Raw genomic sequence first — 22,022 nt, forward strand, 5'->3', positions numbered from 1 at the left:
GATAAAGTGCTTCCCAGATAAGGTCGAGTAAAGGAGTTCATCATCACCAAGCCCTTCTTAGATGAAATGTTAAAGGGACTTATCTAAGAAAAATAAGATAAAAAATATGAACAGTAAAATGACAACATACTCAGTTATTGACAACCACACCTAAAACAAAAACAAAAACAAACTAAGCAAACAACTAGAACAGGAACAGAATCACAGAAATGGAGATCACAGGGAGGGTTATCAGTGGGGAGTGGGGAGAAGGGGGAACAGGTGCAGGGAATACGAAGCATAAATGGCAGGTACCAAATAGACAGAGGGAGGTTAAGAACAGTAGGAAATGGAGAAGCCAAAGAACTTACAAGTACGACCCATGGACATGAACTAAGTGGGGGAATGTGGGTGGGATGGGGTACAGGTGGAAGGAAATAAAAGGGGGAAATGGGACAACTGTAATAGCATCATCAATAAAATATATTTTAAAAGAAAAAAAAACTAAAATAGGTCAAAGATTTGCAAAACGTATAAAATAGAAAGAAAGACGTGACCAGTAAGAATCACCACCTGGCCCTGGCTGGTGTAGCTCAGTGGACTGAGCGCCGGCCTGCAAACCAAATGGTCGCCAGTTCGATTCCCAGTCAGAGCACATGCCTGGGTTGCAGGCCAGGTCACCAGTAGGGGGCGTGAGAGAGGCTACCAGTCAATATTTCTCTCCCTCTTTTTCTCCCTCCCTTACCCTCTCCCCCCAAAAAAAGAAAAAAAAAACCATCATCTGGGGCTCATCACTAATAAAACACTGCATTTAGCCCTGGCTGGCGTAGCTCAGTTAATTAAGCGTGGGCTGCGAACCAAAGGGTTGCCGGTTCGATTCCCAGTCAGGGTACGTGCCTGGGTTGCAGGCCATGACCCCCAGCAACCACACATTGATGTTTCTCTCTCTCTTTCTCCCTCCCTTCCCTCTCTAAAAATAAATAAAATCTTTTAATAAAATAAAACGCTGCATTTATTCCCAACTGGGATATGGCCCCACGACCTCGTCTCCCCTCTGAGCCGGGGTCCGTCCCACGCGGCAGCATTTTGGGGAAGCTCCTGCTGCCCCCCGGGAATGCCAGGACTGATCCCCACACTGCTCCCGGGGGCCAGGCGGGTTAGCCCGCGGCGGGGTGGGCCCGAAACTCACTTTCCCTTTTTGATCGTGTTCCTGCCCAGCAGCGGGTCCAGCACCGGGTCCACGGTCTCGCCGATGTTCTCGACGAGCAGGGTGTCCCCTTCGGAAACGGCCTGCTCGATGATGTCCAGGTAGCTGCGGGCACAGCGGCGGCCCCAGTGAGCCCCCCCGGGGGGGCAGGGCTGGGCACCGGGCAGCTCAGGCCCCCCGAAACCTGTGCTTCCATGTAAGCCACCCTGTGGGGTCCGGGGCGCAGAGCAGGAAACGGAGCCGCAGACGCTTTCACACCTGCTTCCCCTGGTCCGACCTGCCCTGTGCTCCCGGACGGATGGACGGACGGACGGACGGACAGTGTGAGGCGTGCAGGGCGGCCCTCATCCTGGCCCTCATCCTGGCCCCCGTTCCTCATCGGTGACCAGGGAATAAAGCACACGAGGGAAGAGGGACGGGGGAAGGAGCAGCCAGCAGCCGCTCGGGCCGGGAGCCCAGGGCGGCGCACCTGACCGCAGGAGCCGCAGGTCACGGGGGTCAGAGCCCCAAGTTTAATTATTTTTATTTACTTATTTATTATTTTTTTTTGAAGAGAGAGAGAGAAGAGAGAGAGAGAGAGAGAAGAGAGAGAGAGAAACATCGATGTGTTTCTCTCACATCGTGTGGGGGCCATTGGCCTGCAACCCAGGCATGTGCCCTGACGGGGAATCGAACCTTCGACACTTTGGTTTGCAGCCCGTGCTCAATCCACTGAGCTACGCCAGCCAGGGCCCAAGTTTAATTCTTTACTCTTGGTGCCATTCCAAGGGCCAGACAGTAAAAAAACAAAAATCCACCCGTTGGGTGGTGTGTGCATTTGAAGACTCATGGGTGGTTTAACAGGTACGAGCCCGCGGAGGCGCGCCTCCCAGCACAGCCGCTGGTGGCCGCTGTGGGACCCCGCCCTCCCAACCCCCCGCAAGGGCGCGCCCGCACCTCTTCTGCCCCAGGCGGATGGCTTTCAGGTCCTCCCCGTATTTGTTTCGGATCCACTTGATGCCTTGCAGCTGGGCGTCCACGATGAGGGGCCAGCGCTCCGTGTTGCACAGGATGGTGGCGTTCTCGGTGGACATGCGGTCGCTGGGGAGCCCCTGGTTGTTCCACGTGGCCACGTCCGCGTCGTCGGTCAGCAGGGTCAAGGGGTCCAGGCCCTCCGTGATGGGGATGGGGACCTGCGGGGGGGGGGGGGAGGCGCTGTCTCTCGGAAGCGGCGGTGCAGCCTCACCGCCCCGCGGACACAGGTGGTGGGTGACCGGCCACCGGCAAGGACACCGCCACCCCCGCTGCCCTGGCGGGCGTCGGCATCGGCCGCAGCAGGCTGCGGTCCCGACCCCGAGTGGCCGGGGCCTCGGTCTCGGGATCGCAGGGGAAGGCCCGGCTGGGACCGCCCTGTGGCGGGGGCCTCCCGGGTCTCCCGAGGGACCCGCCGCTCACCGCCAGCTTGTTGATGTAGGGGACCCAGAACTTCTCCATCAGCTCGTTCCGGTACTTCTTGGTGAAGTAGCCCACGTAGGACACGAAGGCCGAGATCAGCAGCACGTCCCCGCACAGCGTGACCCCCTGGCTCTTGTAGTTCTCCACCGACTCGGCCCAGCGCACGTTCTCGGAGGCCAGTCCCCCCACCAGCCTGAAAAAAACGGGGCCGGTGTGGGCGGGGTCGGGGAGGGGGCCGGGCATCCAGGGTGGGCGGGGTCGGGGAGGGGGCCGGGCATCCAGGGTGGGCGGGGACGGGGAGGGGCAGGGCATCCCAGAGGCTCCGACGAGGAGAGGAACGAGGCGGACACGCCCCCACCCGTGCCCCCTGACCCTGGCCTAGCGCCCCCTACTGCGATGCTTCAGCGGTGACAGTGCTGCGGGGTGGGAGGGGTGGGGGCAGTGGGTAGGGGGCGGGTAGAATTCCAGGGAACACACGCTTCAGGAAAGCAAAGCCAATGCTTTCCGCCGGCGGCGGCACCGGGCGCACCGGCTCTCCCTCCCCCAGGCCTTCTGCGCGGACCCACGGCGGCCCTGGCGCTCCGGCCAGTTCGCCCTCAAGCGAGAGCCACTCCCCCGACACCAGGGAGCGCACTCCGGCTGGCGGTGGGGGGCTGGGCGGTGGCCACGGCGGCCCCAGGACAAGACAGCCCCCGAGGGCACCTGGCTGCGTGAGTAGCGGGCACCCCAGGGTGTGCCTCGGGCCTCGGGCCGCCGTCTGGACCCTGAGTGGCCCACCACAGGTCCGAGCGCGTCGGCCTGTGTCTGCCGGATGCGGCCCGCGGTGGTGTCTGCAGCGTCGCACACACCGCCCTGCCTCCCCGTGACCCTCGGCGAAGGCGAGGGCCCCACCCCTCTGGGGCCAGCCTCTTGCAGCCTGGGGACCTCCCAGGGTCCCCATGTCACGCTGACAGTGACCACTCGGCCGTCAGCAGCCCCCGCCAGGCTCCAGAGCTCACGTTCCAAAACACGAGGGCAGAGCTGGGGAGCCGCGCCGCTCACAGGGCGGCCTCGAGCGCCGGCGGCCGGTACCCCGACGTGGCGGCCTGGACCGAGACGGCCGAGGCGCGGACGCGCCCGGGGCTCACGGACGCGGAGAGAAACAAGCGCGGGAGACGTCCCCCTGGTCGTTCTCACACTCATCTCCTGTCGACGTGACCAGGTTTGGGGTTAAATAAAACGTATTGTCAACACCGATTTCGTCTGCTTTTCTGCGCTGTTTCAAGGTGGCAACTGGGCAGTTTTGAAGGACAGATGTGGCTCATGCCACGCCCCAACCCCGGGGACAGCCCGCTCCGGAGGCCACCTGTGCGGGACACACGGTGCCCTGTGCATGAGCCTGCGGGCCTGCACCCGCCTCCACGGTGCGGGTGGCCTGCGGACACACCCCGGTCCCGCATGTACATGAGCCCCAGGCAGGCGGGGCCTCGGGACGCCGTGCTGTGCCAGGCCGTGTTTCCCGAAGGTCACGGAATGTCCTGAAGGTCACGGAATGCCCAGGTCCACCCCGGGGGCGTCCCCAGCTCCAGGAGGTGGGGCCTCGGGTCAGCAGTCGGCCATTCCCTTTACCCCGGCGACTGCGCTCAGGGAGGGAAAGCTGGGGCGTCGCCCCCACCTGGGGCTCCTCCCCCCTCCGCCAGAGGCTGTGCTCCGGGATCGTCCCCTTCGGGGGCATCTGAGGGACAGGAGGGGTGGCCCGCGGGGCGGAGCGAGCTACCTGTTGGCCAGCGAGATCACCCTGTTGGTGGCATCGGCCTCCTGCTGGCACTTGATCTTCTCGGCGGTCGCCTTCTCGAACGCCGACGTCAGGTTGCTCAGGTTGGCGTTGAGTTCCTGGAGGGACAGGGCGGAGGGTCCGGAAGTGGGCGGGGATGATGGCCCCCCACACTGGGACCGGACCCCCTGCGTCCGCCCGCGGGCGCTGTCCCGGGCTGCAGAGCGTCTCCCGGCGGTGGCGGCGGCGGCGGCGACCCCCTTTCGGCAGAGCCCCGGGCCGGCCGCGCACGCGCACTCACGGCGATCTTGTTCTTGATGCGGGACAGTTTGTCCTGGGCCTCGGCCAGCTCCGCGTTGGCCTCCTCCAGCGCCAGCCGCTTGGGCGCCACGTCGCAGTACACCTCGTAGAAGCGCACGATGTTGATGCACCAGGAGCACAGGCCCGCGGCGGCCGTGGACTTGGAGCGGATGAACTCGGGGTCAAAGGTCGGGTTGCCCTGGTAGGGCCTGGAGGGGGAAGAGGGGCGCTGGCTGGAGACCCGCAGGGCGCAGGCCCCACGTTGGTGCCCCCAACCCGGGCCCCGCGCTGCGCGTGGCTCGGGCCGCTGGCCGCAGGGGACAGCAGTGAGGGAGCGTCGGGGTTTTTATTTTCCTTCACTTAAGCTACAACAACCCCCTGGCTGGCGTAGCTCAGTGGATTGAGCACAGGCTGCGAACCAAAGTGTCGCAGGTTCGATTCCCAGCCAGGGCACATGCCTGGGTTGCAGGCCACAGCCCCCAGCAACCGCACCTTGATGTTTCTCTCTCTCTCTATCTCCCTCCCTTCCCTCTCTAAAAATAAATAAATAAAATCTTAAAAAAAAAAAGATACAACAACCACAGGAAGGAGGAGGAAAAGGGGAGAAGGCCCCTGGGGTATAATTTGGGGGTGTGCGGGGGTCTGGAGAGCAGCGATGTGAGGCGCTCCAGCCTCTCCGTCCCCGGCTGTCCCACAGCCAGCCTCTTCATAGTCCAGGGGCTTAAAGCCCTGACTGTGCGCGAGCAACCGCCTTAAAGAGACCAGGGAACACGCCCACGGGGGCAGGGTAGACGTCCGGAAACCAGGACTGTTTTAACGGAGCACCACGTCCTGAAGCATAACCGAGAGCTGCCGGCTGCAGGGAGAACGAATTCTGCGGACAGCCCAAAGCAGCACGGACAGGGGACTTGGCCTCGGGCTGGGAGCGCAGCGGCCCTTCCGCCCCTGGGAGGGGGGGGTTTACAGGGAATCGGGTCCACGTGGCCCCGGGTTTTCACACTCGCCGAGAGTGAGGGGCGGGGGGCGGGGCAGCGGTCAGGTTTGCTGGGCGAGGAGGAGAAGACAGTGATGCAGGCGTCGACATCCAGTGGCTGCTAAAGACGAAGCTGACGGGGCGTCGTAAACACACAGGGAGAAGCGTCTTATTCCCCCAGCGAGGTCAAGTCCAGAAAGTGAAAGCAGAACCAATATTATTTCCACTTTGGGGAAAAAAAAAACTTTGGAAGAAGGACCGAGATTCCCTAAGCGCTGACCGTGGCGGCTCCCCAGGGACCTGTCTCTCCTCCGACACGTCCAACTAGTCTTTATTTTCACACGCCGCCCGGTCGTCCAGGGGTTTCCTCAGCGGGCAGGGCTCGGAGATGCGGGGGTCTCACCAGGGCTCCCGGGGACCCCCGGGTCCCGGGTGCGGCCCCTCCTCGGGTCGGGGTGGAGCCGACCCTGAGTCCGGGTTGCCGGGGGAGATCCAGGCAGGCGCCCCCCGACCGGGGCGTAACGGAGCGTGTGCAGTGCTCCCGGGCGCAGGGCCTCGCCAGTGCTAGTGCACTGGGATTGGCGGGTGAAATGTGGGTGCGTGGGGGTCCCCCCGTGCGCTCGTCCCAGCACCCCCCCCAGGGGTGGCACTGCCGGCTGGGTGAGAGTGTCCCCTCCAGGTGAGGTGCGCTTACAGGGGCAGCCAGGTGGGGCCAGGGGCAGCCAGGTGGGGCGGCTCCTCGCTCTGCAGCCCAGGCCCCTGCCCTCCCCCAGCAAGCGGGGAGTTGGGGGGACGGGGGAGACCCCGGGGCCTGATGGCGCCTGGACGTGGCCCCCGGGGGGGCTGAGGACGGCACCGCGGCGCCCCCCGCGGCGGCCAAGGGCACTCACTTGAACGCCTTCAGGCAGGCCTCGGGGATGTGCTCCTTGTCGAACTTCTTCAGGGAGTCCAGGAACGTGTCCACCTTGCCCATCATCATCTTCGCGGCCTTCCAGCTCTTGTCCTTGGGGATCTTGCCCCCGGGGGCGGTCAGGATCATGACGGCGGCCGTGACGTTGACCACGGCGTCCGGGGGCGACCCGAAGGACTTCAGCTCTGTCAGGTTGTTCTGCAGACGACAGACACGACCCGCCTGCCACCTGGGAGGGGGCCCCGGGGGCCCCGGGAGCCCCGGGGACGGTCCCGGGGAACCCGCCGTGAACGCGCCCCCCCCCCGACCCAGGACGGACCCACGGCCAGGGCCCCTGTTCCTTTCTCGCTCTCCGCTGACCTTGTTCAGGGTGTCCAGCGCTTCCTGCGCGGCCAGCAGGGCCGGCTCGGCCTTGGCCAGGTCCGTCTCGCAAGCCTTTTGCTTCTCGGTGACGTTCTGGGAGGGAGCCAGGCGGGGAGGGTCAACGCGGGTGGTCTGCCCGGGTGGCGGCGTGTGAGGGGAGTGCACAGGGGAGCCGGGGGGGCGGGGAGGTAGGGAGCCCCCCCTCCGAGTGCCCCCTTCCTGCTCACGGAGCGCCAGTCACCGCCTGGAGTACGTGCGCCCTCCCCACCCCCCCCGCCTGCGTGGTCCCGGCCCCTCCGCACTCAGGGCAGCGAGCCTGCCGCGGCGGACGGATGGGGGTCGGGCCTGGGAGCTGACCCTTCCGCCGGCCCCAGCCCCCGGGCTGCAGGGGAGCCCGCAGAGCAGCCCGGAGACCGTGAGGCCGTGCGGCCCCTGGGACAGCTCAGGGACGCAGCTCCCCCTCCCCTGGAGAGAGCTGGTCCCACATGAATTCCTTCCTTCATTCGAGCACACACCCGTTCACTGAAGCACACATTGCTTTGCCCTGTGGACCAGGAGGAGTCCCTCCGAGCCTTTGGGTGCCGAGCAGACAGGCCCGTGGGAACCTGGTGTCTGCCAACAAGAAACAGCACCTGCCTGACACCAGAGGGCGAGGAGGAGCCGGTGTGTGTGTGTGTGTGTGTGTGTGTGTGTGTGTGTGGCGTTTCTGGGGCTTCTCGGAGCCCTGAGGGTGAGTCCCAGGCGGGGCAAAGGGCCTCCCGGAGAATCCCGTCCCACATCCGCCTCGGGGACGGCGTGAGCCTGACTGAGGGACAGTGTCCAGAGGACACTCCGCCGGCCAGCCGCTCCGGGAAGCACCGGCCTCCTTCCCGGGAGCGTCCCAGGGGCTGTTTCTGGACTCGGACTCAGACACCGCAGACAGGTGGGTGCCCCAGAGGGTGGGCGGCAGGTCACAGAACTCAGGGTGCCAGACAGGGGTCCCGGCACAGAGTCTGACCGCGCCACCTGCTAGTTCTGCCTTCGAACCTCAGTTTCCTCATCTGCCTCCCTCTCAAGAGACAGCGGATGGCTGCTGGGCCGCCTGCAATCCAACGCTCTGCAGATGCGGGATGGGTGGCCCACAGCCGTGCAGGGGGGTGGGGGTGGGGAGAAGCCGGACCAGCAGGGACAGGGAGCTCCAGCTGGGAGCCCACCCTGCCGGCGACAGCGAGACCCTGGGGTGCTCCGGGGCAGCAAGTCCGAGGGCCAGGGCTGCGGGGGCAGTGTCCCCAAACCCGGCCGTGCTCAGGGGTCGCCGGCAGCGTCTGGGTAGGACGCAGACCCCATTCAACCCAGCGGGGCCGGGATCCGGGATCCGAGGACTGCACTTATCGGCTCCCGGCCTTGCTGCCACCCGGCCTGGGGACTGCTCTCGGAGGGGCGTGGCTTCAGGAGGACACTCCTCTGGCAGATAGGCGTCTTCTGAGCTGGAGGCCCTGCCCCTGGCGACATGCCCTCCCCCCGAGGGGGCGAGGGTGGTCCCCTGGGTGGGGGGCCCTCTCAGCCCTCACCGGGGCCTCCCGGGAAGGCCGGGCGTGCAGACCTGTGCCGCCGCCCGCAGAAGCCGGGCTGGCCGCCCACCTTGTTGATGACCTCCACCTTGATCTCCTCCTCGTCGGCGATGGCCTTCTCCTTGCTGACCTTCTCCGTCTCCACGCCCACCACGTGGATCAGCTTGTCCGCGTTCTCGTTCTTCTGCTTCAGCTCGGCCTCCTGGATCGCCAGCTTGGCCTTGAGGTCGTCCACCTTGGAGGGGGGACACCAGAGGGTGGGTGAACTGGGGCCCGGCCCACACGCGCTGCCCGCCCTCCGGACGGGCCGCGGCCAGGGCGGCCCCGGGGCTCCGCAGAGCCGCGGGCCCGCCAGGTGCTCACAGCTCCCCGGGACACACTTGGAGGTACCTTTGCGGTTTCTCTCAGGGAGGTACTTATTGAGCACCAGCTGTGTACACAGGGTCGCAAGGGTAAGACACATTCTTGTCGCTTAGGGAGCCGACACCCAAGGTCCCCCGATTAAAAAATGTCAGCAGTGTCAGGGTGCCGGGGGTTCTGGGGAGGCTGGAGTGGGGCAGGTGGCCGGGAGAGGGAGCCAGAAGCCAGGAACAAACACTCCCCGGGAGCGGCAGGAGGGTGGGCTGGGAAACGGGGGCTGGTGGAGCGCTCTCCTGCTTCCTGCCCGTTTCTACCGCAAGGAGGCTGCGAGGCTGCAGGTGCTGCCCGCCCCCCCCGCCCCCCTGCCCCCGTGTGAGTGCTGCCCCCAGTGGGTCTGAAAGGCACCTGAGGGAAAAGGACGCAGCCTGCTGGGCTGGCCCCCCACCTCCCCACCCCCCTGCCCCCCCTTGTTCCCGCCCCCCCCCCCCGCCCTTCCCACCTGGGAGGCCCTTCCCACCTGGGAGGCCGTGCTCTGCAGCTTCATCAGCCCGTTCTCCAGCCTCTCGATCTTGGCCACCAGCTCCATCCTCTTCCGGGCCAGCAGGCTCTGGTAGAGCTTGATCTGCTCCAGGAAGGTTTTGGGCGTGGTGTAGTTGTAGCGCCTCTCGGTGGCCAGGTACACCTTGGACATCTCGTTGACCGTGGTGTGCACGTAGGCCATGAACAGGCTGATGGAGGCCTTGACCTCCGGCTGCAGAGGCAACCCGGGTTGCAACCCTTCGTGGCCCGTGCGCCGCCAGGCACGCCGCCCCCCAGCCCGGCGGAGGGGCCCGGCGACCGGGAGGCTGCCGGCCTCCGGGAAGCCGAGAGGCACGGCCCCCCCCCTTGTATGTGAGGTCCCCTGTCCCGTGAGGCGCGACACAAACAAGTCTGCGGGGGCAGCAGAGCTGGTCACCATCACTGTCTCTCAGTGAGTGTCACGCTCACACACGTCCCTGAGCCCCTGGCGAAGCGCGGAGGAACCAGGGGTGCCCAGCAGGCTCCCACGGTGCCTGTCCTCTGCCAGGGGGCCCCGGGCTGGCGGTGACCCTCTGACCAGCCCCCTCTGTCTGCTGTCCACACCACAGTCACGTCCCCTGCCACCCGGGCCCACCCCGCCCGCCCAGAGACCGGCCCCGGGAGCCAGCCGAGGGACAAGCGTTCTCACGCAAGTTAAGGAGCCAATGTGTCCAGCACATGTTTCTCCGGCATCTAGCCGGCAGCCTTCGCTGGTGCCGGCAGCGGCGGGGCCGCACCCCGATGCCAGCAGGCCCGTCCTGGGGCTGGACGCCCGCCTCCATGCCCCAGGCGGAACGCCGTGACCACGGAATCCCCGGGCACGGCCCGTCCCGCAAGGGACCGCTCCCGAGATGGCCAGCCGGGGACCCACCCCGCTGTAGGAACTTGGGAAAAGGCTAATCTCGGGATCCCGTGAGGCAGCCGGATCTGCGGGCAAAACGGAACGGGACGACGGAGTGCGAGGGTGCAGAGGCCGGCTGGGCCGGCAGCGAGCCCCAGGAGCGGGCGCGGGCGCCGCCGCCTCTCGGCCAGGAAAGTCGCCGTGGACGGAAAGGAGGGCAGCTGAGGTGAGAGGACCGGGTGGCGCCATGTGTCGCTCATCACAGTGCACACGGCGGGGGGAGGGGGACCCCCAGCTGCTCCAGGCGGAGGAGCTGGGTGGAAACCCCGAGTTGCCCAATCTGATGGCACGTCGGTGCCGATCCTCCTGACCCCACCTTGTGGGGCACGGCCACACGGGCCAGACCCCGAGCTCGCAGAAACGACCCTCCCTGCGCAGCGATGCAGGGCCGAGACCCCCACAAACAGCAGCCCCTCCTGGTTTACGGTTTCCTTTGCTGTGAGTTTTTTGGCTTCGATGTGGATCTTAGACAATCCCGCATGACACCACCACCCATCTCGGTCACCGAGGAGGCTGGCGCCCCCTCGCACCTTGCGGGCGAGGCGAGCGCCTCACCTGCCTCGCCCCAGCCCGGGCCCTGTCTCTGGTGCCCGCCCGCCCGCCCGCCCGCTGGGGCCGGCACAGCCGGGGCAGGGGGGAGCCGGGCCCCAGCGACTCACCTGGATCCCCTCGGTCTCCTCCAGGAAGCGGGCGCTGACAGACACCAGGGCGTCTTGCGGCCACTCGTGGAACCAGTCGATGGCCGTGCAGTTGACCACAGCAGGGAACTTTCTCGCCCGGACGCGCAGGACGGAGCCCACGGGGGAGAAGCACAGGATCACCTGCGTGAGGGACACGGAGGGGGCTCCCGGGTCGAACGCGCGGCCAGGGCAGCCCAGCAGGCCGTGCTCGGCGGACGCCCCGACCCTCCCCGGGGGTGTCAGGGTGCAGAGGTCGGCCCCAGGCCCCCCGGAGTGACACTGCTCTCCGTGGGGGCGGGAGAGTCGGGGTGAAGGGCGGACGGGGGATGGGCGCCCACGCTGGGCGGAGGAGGCCCGACCTCAGGGAGGAACACACTCCCGGGAGCGGGTCTGGTCCCCCCCCACCCCGGGGGACTCGCAGCCCCCTCCAGGCCCCGGACGGCCGTGGCTGGTCCACACACAGGCTGGGGCTCCTGGGACCCGAGCTGCAGAAGGTCCAGGGGGCCGGCCCTCTTGCAGGACCGGGGGCTGCCTCCTCGTGGGAGCCCCGGCCTAGTTCTGCCTCCGTCCCCTCAGAGGGGAGGGGGAGGCCAAGGTGCGCTTGTCTATTTGAACTTGCCGTCTGTTTGTGTGCGTGCATGTGTGTGTGTGTGTGCAAAACACTTCTCTTGGCCGTGAAATGCTGCTAAAGGCCCCTTCCAGCGGGCAGCCCCACGGTGCGTCCACTCCTCACGGGTTTCCACATGCTGGGGGAACGGCCCCCGCCCGCACCCAGACTGGAGACTGGGGCGCCCGTCCCCCGGGCCCCCCACGGAGATGGGGGCCGTACCTTGAGCTGCCTGCGGACCTTCTCGATGAAGAACTTCCAGCAGGCCTCCCGCGTGTCGGCCACGCCCTGGGACTTCACCTGCGGCCGCATGGAGGAGATGATGTTCTCCACCTCCTCCTCCGTGAAGAGCCCCGGGATCTCGCCCGAGGCCAGCAGGTCGTTGATCAGCACCAGGAACTGCTCCTCGGCCACCTGGGAGTCCGTCATCAGGAACACGGAGGCCACGTTCTTCACGGCCGCCTTGACGTACTGGGCGTTCAGGTCCACCTGCACCAGGGCAGACACGCCGTGGGTCCGTGCGGGTCCGTGTCGGCCGAGAAGACGCCCGCGCGGAGGCATCCCCGCGGCCGGCTGGGAAGGGGCGCCTGCTCCGCCGCGCAAGGGCTGGTCAGGGTCCCTGAGGGGATGGGGGGGGAGCCATGGGCAGGGAACCCCCGAGGCGTAGTGACGCCGTTCCCTGCAGCCGTGCGTGGGGGCACCCCGCGGGGGAAGCACGGGGTGGGGGGGCCGGCCCCGCCGAGGGGAGGAACTCAGCCCTAAAAGCAAAGGAAATCATGACCCGCGGGTGAGCCTTGAGGACATGACACTGAGTGGCACTGGCCAGCCTCCGGAGGACGGATGCCGCGCGGTCCCACCTGTGTGGGGCACCGAGACAGAACTCCAGGGAGACAGGAAGAGGGCAGTGGGCGCCAGGCGCAGGGGTGGCGAGGGTGGGGGGAGTTGTTGGTTCAGGGACACGGTGTGGGTTTGGGGTGATGACAGCAGCGTTCTGGAGACTGGGGGTGGGGGGGACGGAGTGGCCACGCACCAACATGAAGGCACCTAATGCCACTGAGCTGAACGGTTCGGACAGTGAATCCAGGGTTCCGTGGGTCTTACCACACCCAGAAAAGGAGGGGACCCACACCTTAAATGGAGACCCTGAGGACCCCCTAAAACACGTGCAGCACAGGCTTGGACTGGGGACTGAACGCTGGACAGAAGGGTTTTCCAAGGCTCCCCGACACGAATGGGGTCCCCCGTCAATGCTCATTTGTATTGTATGAGCTCAAAAAGCGGCCAGCATCGCGAGCGCGCAGGTAGACAGCTAGGGACGGCGCCCAATCACCCCACCTGGGGAGCCCCGCCCAGCGACGCGGGCCGCAGCGATCCCTGGGCTGCCCCCCGTCTGCACGGATTTTACGGACTCCGACCTCCCGCGCAGCGGCACCCACGCGTCCTTCCGCCTTTATCCTTAGGGCCTGGGCCCCGGCCGAAACGTCCCCGGCCTTTACTTTCCACGGTGCGGAGCCCGCTGCAGACGGTCAGCCCGCCCGCCTTCTGGAAACGGGGTGTGAGTTGCCCCGCCCCCTGCCCCCCCTCACCTTGAGGTCCGCGACCCCGTAGCCCTTCTTGAGGGTGATCTGGAAGACGTCCAGCGCGCTGATGTAGGCGGCCAGGCGCGAGAGGCTCTGCTTGCCGCTGCCGCCCACGCCCACCAGCAGGGCGTTCCCCCGGGGCGACTCCAGGATGCGGTTGATCCTGCAGATGTGCGCCACCGCGTCTTCGAACAGCACCTGCGGGGGCGGGCGCGCCTCAGCCTCTCGCCTGCAGGGGGCGCTCCCTTCCCCGGCACGGAAGTGCGCCCGGCCCCCGGCAGGGGGCGTCCGCCACCGTCACGCCGCCCCGGAGCGCAGGCGGGGTGGTCGTGCTGACCGCGGGGGTGCCGCCCACTCACCAAGTTCATGACCGCGTTGACCTCGTTGTAACTGTCCAGGACCTCCCCTAGCAGCTTGTTCAGATGAGCGCTGTCAGTGACCGGGAGGTACTTGGGCTCGCCGACCCCTTGGGCAAAGTGGCTGAAGATGTTCGGTTTGGCAAATAAAAGCTCCTCACTGAGATCCTGCCGAGAAGCGGGAAGGGACTTCTGCCGTTTGCCTCCCACGCACGCCGTGCACGCGCCGTGGACACTGCAGCCCTAGCACCTTGCCACGGTGCCTCAGGAGGCCGGGCCACGTCTCCAGGGCCCAAACCATTGACAACTCTGCAGACAGCTGGGTAACATGCCCTGGCGGGATGGCCCATCGCCCGTATATGAGGAAGAAACTGATAGTCCAAAAAAATGAATTCAAAGAAAACAAAACCAAAACAAAAAGCGAAGGCACCAAGAACACCCAGGACACAGCAGCGAAGGCACAGACACCCAAGCGGCGCCTTTCTCCACCCGGAGTGGATGCGGAAGGTGGTCGCACCCTGACCTGCTGAGGGGCCGACTCCTCCTCGCTCAGGTGCGCCCCCACATGGCAGAGTCGGTCCCGTGGGACCCAACGTGGCCCTTCCCATCCCCACCAGGGGCTCTTCCAGGAGGGGCGAGGCTCTCACGGGCCCTGGGCCCGCGGCCCATGGGAGGAATTTCCGGGCTCCCTCCGCAGAGGGACCCGGCGGCCGGACTCACGTCAAAGAACTTCTTGGTGGACGCGATGGTGACGCGGCGCAAGGTCTCCTGGTCTTTCTCATCGATCATCTTGTCCCCGTACACCCTCTCGGCCTCGTGCAGCCAGAGGCGGACCAGGTCCATCGGGGTCTTCAGGACCTCTGCTGTGGAGAACAAGACCCCCTTCCCGGACACAGGAGGGTCAGCGCCTCCCGCTGCGGCAGGAGGGGAGCCGGCCTCGAGCTGTGCGTGGGCGAAACCAGACAGCGGGCGCTTCCCGGGGAGCCAGCCCTCGGCTGCCAGTGCAGTGTCTTCCCCGCCGGGAAAGCTGCCAGTTGCCAAGACCACGCAAATCCCGGAGGCTGGAGGGCGTGTCTGTGGCCCGAGAGACGTGGGGGACTCCTCCCCACAAGACAAGGTTAAGGGCTTCACCCGCTAGTGGGCTGGACAGTGAGGAAGGGACGGGAGAGGCTCGTCCCGGGGGGACCAGACGATCGAGGGTCTCAGGGTGGTGGGGGACGAGCATGCTCTGCAGCCAGCCTGCCCGGCTCCGGCTCCGGCGCAGCCGCTCGCTGACCAAGGGCCCCCAGCAAGGTCAGCAGGTGCTCATGGAGGGTGTGCTGTTTCCAGAGCTCTCCGGGGCCCCGGGAGCACAGTGCCAAGCACGACAGATCCTGCCCTCACGGAGGGTGCGTGTTCGTGGGAGAGGCAGCCAGGCCAACAAAACAACAAGGTGAATTGCACATCGAGACGTGCTCCAATGACGTGCACAGGGGCAGCCGACAGAGGGCGTGGGGACCCTCCAGAGGAGGAGCCCTGGACAGCAGACGTCTGAGCTGACGCTGGAAGGGGGGAGATGGGCGGGACTTAGCCACCCCGAGCTTCAGACTCTCCTTCCGGCACACGGGGGTGCGAGAGCATCGCGCATCGTGCGGAGGAGGAAACGGGTGTGGGGGCCGAACCCAGTGCCGGGCTCAGACCGGACGGTCAGTAAATGAGGGGCAACAGCACCACTGCCACCCCTATGACCCTCATCGTCACATCGTCACCACCACCATCACGGTGTCACCATTATTACATCATCATCACCATCACTGCATCACCACCATCTCTACCATCATCACCATCACTACCATCACCCACCACCATCACTACCATCATCACCATCGCCACCACCATCACCATCACTGCATCACCACCATCACTACCATCATCACCATCACTACCACCATCACCATCACTACCATCATCACCATGGCCACCATCATCACCATCACCACCATCACTACCACCATCACCATCACTAACACCATCACCATCACATCACCAGAAGCACCATCATCATCATCACTGTCATCAGTCCCCAGGTCACTTTGCTGTCCCTCCTGACAGCAGCGGAGGAGCAGAGCCCCTGTGCGCCAGGCGCTGGGCTGGGAGGCGGCATGGCGTGCAGCGGAACGCACGGTTACCTGGAAAATATTGGAGAGGTCCCTGAGGTTGAAGATGTAATGAAACTTAATGGCCGTCGGAAGAAACGTCACCGTGACTTTCTGGTGCAGGGCTGTTAAGGGAGAAGACAGTGACCCTCACGGACTCTCCGTGGCCCCGGGAAGGGCACGGCTGCAGGTGTGGGGTCTAGAGCAAATGGACTGGGAGCCTGCGACGCTGTCAGGGCGGAGCCTGCGGAGGCGCGGGGCGGGGGGGGCGCTGGCCGCCCGCCCCCGTGACTGTAAATCGTCTCTGTCCGCTGGGCTTCCCACCCGCTGCTCCCCCTCCAGCGACTGGATTTCACCGCGTCTCCTGTCGAAACCTGGCCTCGCTTAAAAAACACTGACTGAGAAGTGTAGATAAAATATCAACCAGGGGAAAAGAGGAAGCAGCCACCAGCCCCTTAAAAAGGCAGCCGGGTTTCCTGGCGGGAGCGGGGCCCGCTTACCCAGGGCCGAGTTCACCAGCTGGCCGCTCATCCTCTGCACCACGGCGGGGGCGGAGCGGTAGGTCAGGTGCTGGGACAGGATGGTGCTGTAGATGGTCATGAGGGCCTCCTGGCCCGGGAAGCTCACGGCAAACACGCAGAAGTGGCGCTGCCCGGAACAAGCGAGGCCCCGCGTCAGGCAGCTCTCGGGGAGACCAGCTTGCGGTCCAGCCACCTCCGGGGTGGGGGGGGGACAGGGTCTGTCCTCGTCGCCCACTGTTTTGTGGGCGTGGCCAGAACGCCTGGTCTGTGGTAGGGTCCCATTAAATATTGACCATTTCCGAGACAACCCAATGTCCTTCATGCTCGCAAGGAAAATTTTGGCGGGGGCTCGAGTGTCTCAGAGCCCAACTTGGGGTTATTTTCCAGGTCTCCGTCTGCTTAGAGGAGCCAGAGCTGAGGTCCTGTCTGGGTTGGGGCGCAGCGATAACCCTCTCAGCATGTCCCCGATATTGCACTGGACATGCGCCTGCTGAACGGATATCTCTGGCTCATCTGAGGCCCAGATTGGACAGGGCCCGGCTGCCTGCCCGCCTCCGGACACCCCCAGCCCCTGGAATGTCCTGAAACGTTAGGGCGTTCTCTGGAGAATGCCCACCTGCAGCCCTCCCGTCCCCATCGAGGCTGGCCTTCTGCTTTTCCCAGGGGACCCTCGCACCCCGGCGGCTGCGGAGTGAGTCCGCCTCCACCCACCTGAAGTCGGGGGTCGATGGTGAAGGACCCGGAGGTGGGATTCATGCAGGCCACGTACTGGCAGTTGTGGACGTCCTTCAGCGTCAGCTTCTGCCGGTCGTACCTGCGCGGGGAGGCCGGCGCTGGGGTCCCGCCCCAGCTCCCGCCCCACCCCACCCCACCCCACCGCAGCCAGGCCTAGCGCGTGGCAGGAGAGGGAAAAACCTCCGTCCTCCCAGCCCTGCCCCATCCCTCACCTCTCCGTGGCCCCGCCCACCACAGCCCGGGCCTGAGAAGCCCCACCCACGACAGAAGCCCCGCCCCAGAAGCCCCGCCCACCACGGCCCCGCCCCCAGCACCCCTCCCTACCAGTGCCCATGGTCCATGTGCTGCCGGATGAGCGTGTGCGGGGCCACGGTCCCGTACTTGTCCACCTCGGGCATGTTCATGTCGTCGATGAAGTAGATCAGCTTCCTCGTGCCCGGCGGCCCGTAGTTTCTCCCCGATTTCTTCTCCAGGGGCTTCTCCAGGACCCCTAGGGAAGGGCGCCAGTGAGCCGCAGGTCCGGCAGGAGGCCCTGCGGGCCCAGAGTCCCCAGCGCTGGATGCTGGGGGCGGGGGGGGGCCGTCCACCCCCAGGCAAAGGGAGAGGGGTGGACCTCATGGGTGGGCGGCGGGGGCCGCAGAGACCTTGTGCCCCGTCAGCCTCGGGGCCCCTCAGACCAGCTGTGACGGAGCGCCCTGTGGGAGCTGCCCCGGGGGCACTGGGCAAAGGGGTCCTGGCTCCCCTTGTGCCCCCCGCTCTGGGGCTGGAGGCCAGCGGGTGGGGGGTGGGGAAACCAGGAAGCGGTGACAAGTCCCTGGGTCTGTGGGGGGAGAGGAAGAGGAGTGTGTGTGTCTGGGGGGCGGGGCGCAGCCGTGTGGTTGGGCGGCCCAGGCTGGGCTGTGAGGCCCCGCCCCCGCCCGTGACCCCGCCCCACACCCCCACTCCCGGCCCCGCCCCCCGCAGCGCGGCGCACCCTGCAGCATGGCCGAGGTCGTGTAGAAGTTGAAGGGCACGGCCTGCACCAGGTAGTCGTCGGTGCTCAGGCTCTCCAGCTTGTCCCCCATCAGCACGGACTTGCCCGTGCCCGCGTTGCCCACCAGCATCACCGGCCTGGACTTCGCCATGAGCAGGTCCATGAAGAAGCGGATGCGGATGGTCTCGGTGGTGTGCACCAGAGAAGCCTGGGTGGGCGGGGGGAGGGTGCGCAGAGGGCGGGGGGGTCGGGAGGAGCGGTGACCCTCAGGCACGTCTGAGCCTCCCTTCGCCACCTCTGACCGGCTTGCACACCCGAGCGGCCCGTTGAGGCCCCAGTCTCACTTAAAAGGCCCTGTTAGCCCTGGCTGGCGGAGCTCAGTGGATTGAGCTCGGGCTGCGAACCAAAGTGTCGCAGGTTCGAATCCCAGTCAGGGCACATGCCTGGGTTGCAGGCCACGGCCCCCAGCAATTGCACATTGATGTCTCTCTTTCCCTCCCTTCCCTCTCTAAAAAATAAATAAAATCTTAAAAAAAAAAAAAAGGCCCTGTTGCTGGAAGACACCTGCACCCGGACGTCCCGTTCCCCAGCTGCGGCCGGGCGCTGGGCCCCGCCCCCACATCGCCAGTGACCTGCCTCCCCTCGGGGGCGGCCACCTGCAGCGGGGCGTCGGGGTCCAGCTCAAAGGCCGGCACTTTCTCGGTCCAGGGCAGGAACTTTTTCGAGTCGGGGTCCAAGTAGTAGTCGAAGACGGTGCCCTGCGAGGGGAGCTTGATGGTCTTGAACTCGTTCACCCACCACTTGCTGAACTCGACGCGGTAGTCTACGAGCTGTGAGAAGACGCAGCGGTGAGAGGGCCGCGGAGGGACCTGGGCCGCGCGGCCGGGCCGGCGCGGGGCGGCGCCCACCTGGTCCTGGAACATGGCGCCCCCGAAGGCCCAGAAGCAGGCGAACACGAAGTAGAGCTCGTACAGCTCCTTGGGGGAGTCGGGCGGCGTGTTCTTCTCCGTGAGGAGGCACTCGAGCAGGTACAGGATGGTCTGGATGACCGTGACCTCGGGCACGGGCGTGATCCTCTTGAAGCCGAAGCGCAGCTTGTCCAGGCACAGCGGCAGGTACTTGTCGAAGAGGATCATCAGGTTGGCCTTTTCCGACTGCACCTTGCGCCTCTCGATCCAGCTGCTCACCACCCTGGGGAAGAGGGGGGCGCTGACAGGCGAGGACCGCCCCCTGTGTTGGCTCCGCCCAGCGGCCCTCCCCGTGGTGAGCGCCTCTGGGCGCCCCCATGCGATTCCGGAGCCCCTGCCTGGTGATGCAGGCGCAGGAAGACCCGAGGACAGGGCCGGGGCAACACTCCTGCGCCCCCGCCCCCTCCCACCCGCAGACCTGCCGCGCCGGGCAGCCCGTTCCCCCCCACCGCCCCCGCCTCCACGCGTTCCCGCACTCCTCTGACGCGCCACCACGCCCGTCTTTCTCCCTCTGGGTCTGCGGCGGGAGGGCTACCGCCCCACTCACGGGTTCCACCCCAGGTCCGTGGGGTTGATGTAGAGGATCCCGGCCCTGGAGACCGTGGCCGGGGTGGCCGTCCGCAGGTGGCTGATCTCGAACACCAGCCTCATGGTGCGGTTCAGCGGGATGCGCTCATTGCTGGCCAGGGTGAGGACCTGCGGTGGGCGAGGCCCGTGCGCTTTCAGCGGCTTGCAGGCTATCATCCCGGTGGCCCGCCACAGGGACGCGTCTCAGAACCAGGAGGAGACAGCAGGAGACCCCCGCACCGCGCCCCTCCTCCACTGACAGCGCCCCTAACCCAGCGTTTCTCAGCGTCCTTGGCACCGGCCCACCCGGGACAGTGAGGCTGTGGGGCGTGGGTGTCTGGGTGCCCTGTGGGCCTCTGTATTGTATTAAATTTTCACAGACCCCCCGCCCTCCGTCCCCTGGAATTCAGGAGTTCCCTCCTCCACCCGACTGAGATTCATTTTCTTTTTTTTTTTTAAGATTTTATTTATTTTTTAGAGAGGGAAGGGAGGGAGAAAGAGAGAGAGAGAGAGAGAAACATCAATGTGCAATTGCTGGGGGCCATGGCCTGCAACCCAGGCATGTGCCCTGACTGGGAATCGAACCTGCGACACTTTGGTTTGCAGCCTGGGCTCAATCCACTGACCTATGCCAGCCAGGGCCTGAGATTCATTTTCTTAAGCTGCTTCTAGAAAATTCTTCCTCCCGAGATGTGAGCTATCCTTCCCACACTGGGTCACGTGGGACCAGACCACAGTGTTTCCCTGCCTGCACCCTCCACCCACCTGTTGCCAAAAAGTGACCACGACGGGGCGCACGGGGCGCTGGGTCCGGGGAGGACACCTCCCGTGACAAGGGACCCTCCCTCATTCACAACTCTCTGTGCGGAGCTCCAGGCAGACCGCACCCCGAGCCCCAGCCTGCGGCGGGTTCTGTCCGCCGTGTGCGGCAGGTTGCGAGGGGGTTGCTGCCCATGTGTCCCCCGTTACTGTGGCTCTGGGGGGTCCGTTGTGCAACCCGGGTCCCCTCGAACCTTGTTGTCGTCCATGACGGTGTTGAGGGATTCGATCCACATGGGGTCAATGTCCCCATCCAGGACGATCCACTTGGGGCCGTCGTGAGTGATGTTGGCCAGGTCCCGCATTATGGTGGAGAACAGGCCTGTGAGTGGGCGGGGCCGGTGTGACCGGGGCCGGTGTGTGCACAGGTGTGAGCGGGGCCGGTGCTGGCGGGGGCCACAGGGGCTGAGACCACCCTGCCCCTCCAGTCCCCAGCGGGCCCAATCCCTGTCTCCTTCTCCGGGAGGTGGCCTGTCCCCCGCTTCAAAGGGCAGTGGAGGGCCTCAGAGGGGGCATGGCTGAGCTTATTTCCTGCCCGTCTTCTCGACCCTGGGGACCCTCCTTTACCCCTGAGCCTCGGGCCCTCCTCTGGCCCGACCCGCCGCGGCCCTCTCTGGTCTGGTTCCTTTCCTCAAGGTTCAGCAACGCTCTGTGGAGCCCCAGGCCCCTGCTCTGCACCCCTCACTCATTCATTCACTCGTTCATTCAGCCACGAATGCATTCACTCACTCACTCATTCAGCCACGCACTCATTCAGTCATTCACTCACTCACTCACTCACTCACTCATGCATGCATTCACCCACTCGTTCACTCCTCAGCCGAGGTGTGCCGAGTGCTCCGAGTGCCAGGCTCGCAGTGGGGCCTCGGGCTCAGTGGGAGCTCTGCCCACCCCTGTGGACTGGGTCCCAGTCGGGGAGAAGTGCAAGACACGAACAAAACAGGATGGGGGCATCGAGTCACACAGAGAAACTGGGTGACGGGTAGAGAGGAGGAGGGGGCTGGGGGACGCCCGGCAGCTGTGAGGGGTGAGGGCAGGAGCCCCCACAGGCAGCGGCGGTGCTGGTCCAGTGCTTTGGGACCCGCCCTCCACTGGGACCGCGCCTGGCCCAACCTCGGCCTCGCGGCTCTCCCCGAGGACCGTCATCATGCACCGTGTGTGGGGGCCCCCAGACCTGCGTCCCTAGGGGGGCCTGCCGGGCACAGAGACGTCTCCCCACACGCTCACTGCCCGGGGTTTGGTGAATGGCCCGGGATGCCTGCTGCTGCCCCCGCGCAGCCCATGCCGGGGCCACCGCCTCCATTACCATCCTTCCACTCCCTGGTGGCCGGGTTGATGATGCCAAAGAGCTCGTCACAGGTGACGGCCTTGGGGTCCAGGTCCACGGCGACCGGCTTCCTCTTCAGGTTCTGGTAGGTCTTGTTGAGGGACTTGAGGACCTGGGCGAAGGTGGGGTCCCTGAGGATGGGGCTGCGGGGCGGTGCCCACGTGGGGGAGGGGCCCCCCTTATGAACCCGGAACCTAGGCCCCCCGCCCTGGGGGTGTTTGGCCTTGGTGACATGCCAGTGCCTTTGCACCCCCCGGACGAGGACGTGGGGACGGCAGACACGCCGTGACTGTTCTTGTCCGCAGACAGCATGGAGCTGCTGGCCCTGACCCCGCGGGGTGGCCGGGGAGGGTCACAGGAGCTTCCGGCTGCTACAAGCAATCCATGCTGGGGAGCCTGGGCCGGGTAGCTCACTTGGTTAGAGCGTCGTCCCGATACTCCAAGGTTGCGGGTTCAATCCCCGGTC

At 65.7% G+C, this 22,022-nt stretch overlaps 1 protein-coding gene across 1 annotated transcript in view; it reads right to left on the reverse strand.

The window, feature by feature from the left end:
• DNAH17 (dynein axonemal heavy chain 17) overlaps positions 1-22,022 on the reverse strand; it is an 85,796-nt gene that overhangs the window by 20,862 nt on the left and 42,912 nt on the right. Inside the window, exons 41-64 of the mRNA XM_045835881.1 lie at positions 21,536-21,668; positions 20,424-20,551; positions 19,391-19,539; positions 18,784-19,066; positions 18,532-18,705; positions 17,876-18,083; positions 17,227-17,392; positions 16,879-16,981; positions 16,147-16,294; positions 15,680-15,771; positions 14,232-14,393; positions 13,515-13,679; positions 13,162-13,353; positions 11,798-12,064; positions 10,948-11,109; positions 9,347-9,580; positions 8,540-8,704; positions 6,917-7,012; positions 6,537-6,754; positions 4,675-4,882; positions 4,377-4,492; positions 2,621-2,813; positions 2,123-2,358; positions 1,169-1,291 (exon numbers count right to left, since the gene is read on the reverse strand). Of these exons, the coding sequence (XP_045691837.1) occupies positions 1,169-1,291; positions 2,123-2,358; positions 2,621-2,813; positions 4,377-4,492; positions 4,675-4,882; positions 6,537-6,754; positions 6,917-7,012; positions 8,540-8,704; positions 9,347-9,580; positions 10,948-11,109; positions 11,798-12,064; positions 13,162-13,353; positions 13,515-13,679; positions 14,232-14,393; positions 15,680-15,771; positions 16,147-16,294; positions 16,879-16,981; positions 17,227-17,392; positions 17,876-18,083; positions 18,532-18,705; positions 18,784-19,066; positions 19,391-19,539; positions 20,424-20,551; positions 21,536-21,668 (4,121 nt within the window). The remainder of the gene's footprint in view (positions 1-1,168; positions 1,292-2,122; positions 2,359-2,620; positions 2,814-4,376; positions 4,493-4,674; positions 4,883-6,536; positions 6,755-6,916; positions 7,013-8,539; positions 8,705-9,346; positions 9,581-10,947; positions 11,110-11,797; positions 12,065-13,161; positions 13,354-13,514; positions 13,680-14,231; positions 14,394-15,679; positions 15,772-16,146; positions 16,295-16,878; positions 16,982-17,226; positions 17,393-17,875; positions 18,084-18,531; positions 18,706-18,783; positions 19,067-19,390; positions 19,540-20,423; positions 20,552-21,535; positions 21,669-22,022) is intronic.

The sequence above is a fragment of the Phyllostomus hastatus genome, unplaced genomic scaffold (assembly GCF_019186645.2).
Source record: "Phyllostomus hastatus isolate PE091 unplaced genomic scaffold, TTU_PhHast_1.1 phas_contig_210, whole genome shotgun sequence".
Classification (NCBI taxonomy): Eukaryota; Metazoa; Chordata; class Mammalia; order Chiroptera; family Phyllostomidae; genus Phyllostomus; species Phyllostomus hastatus.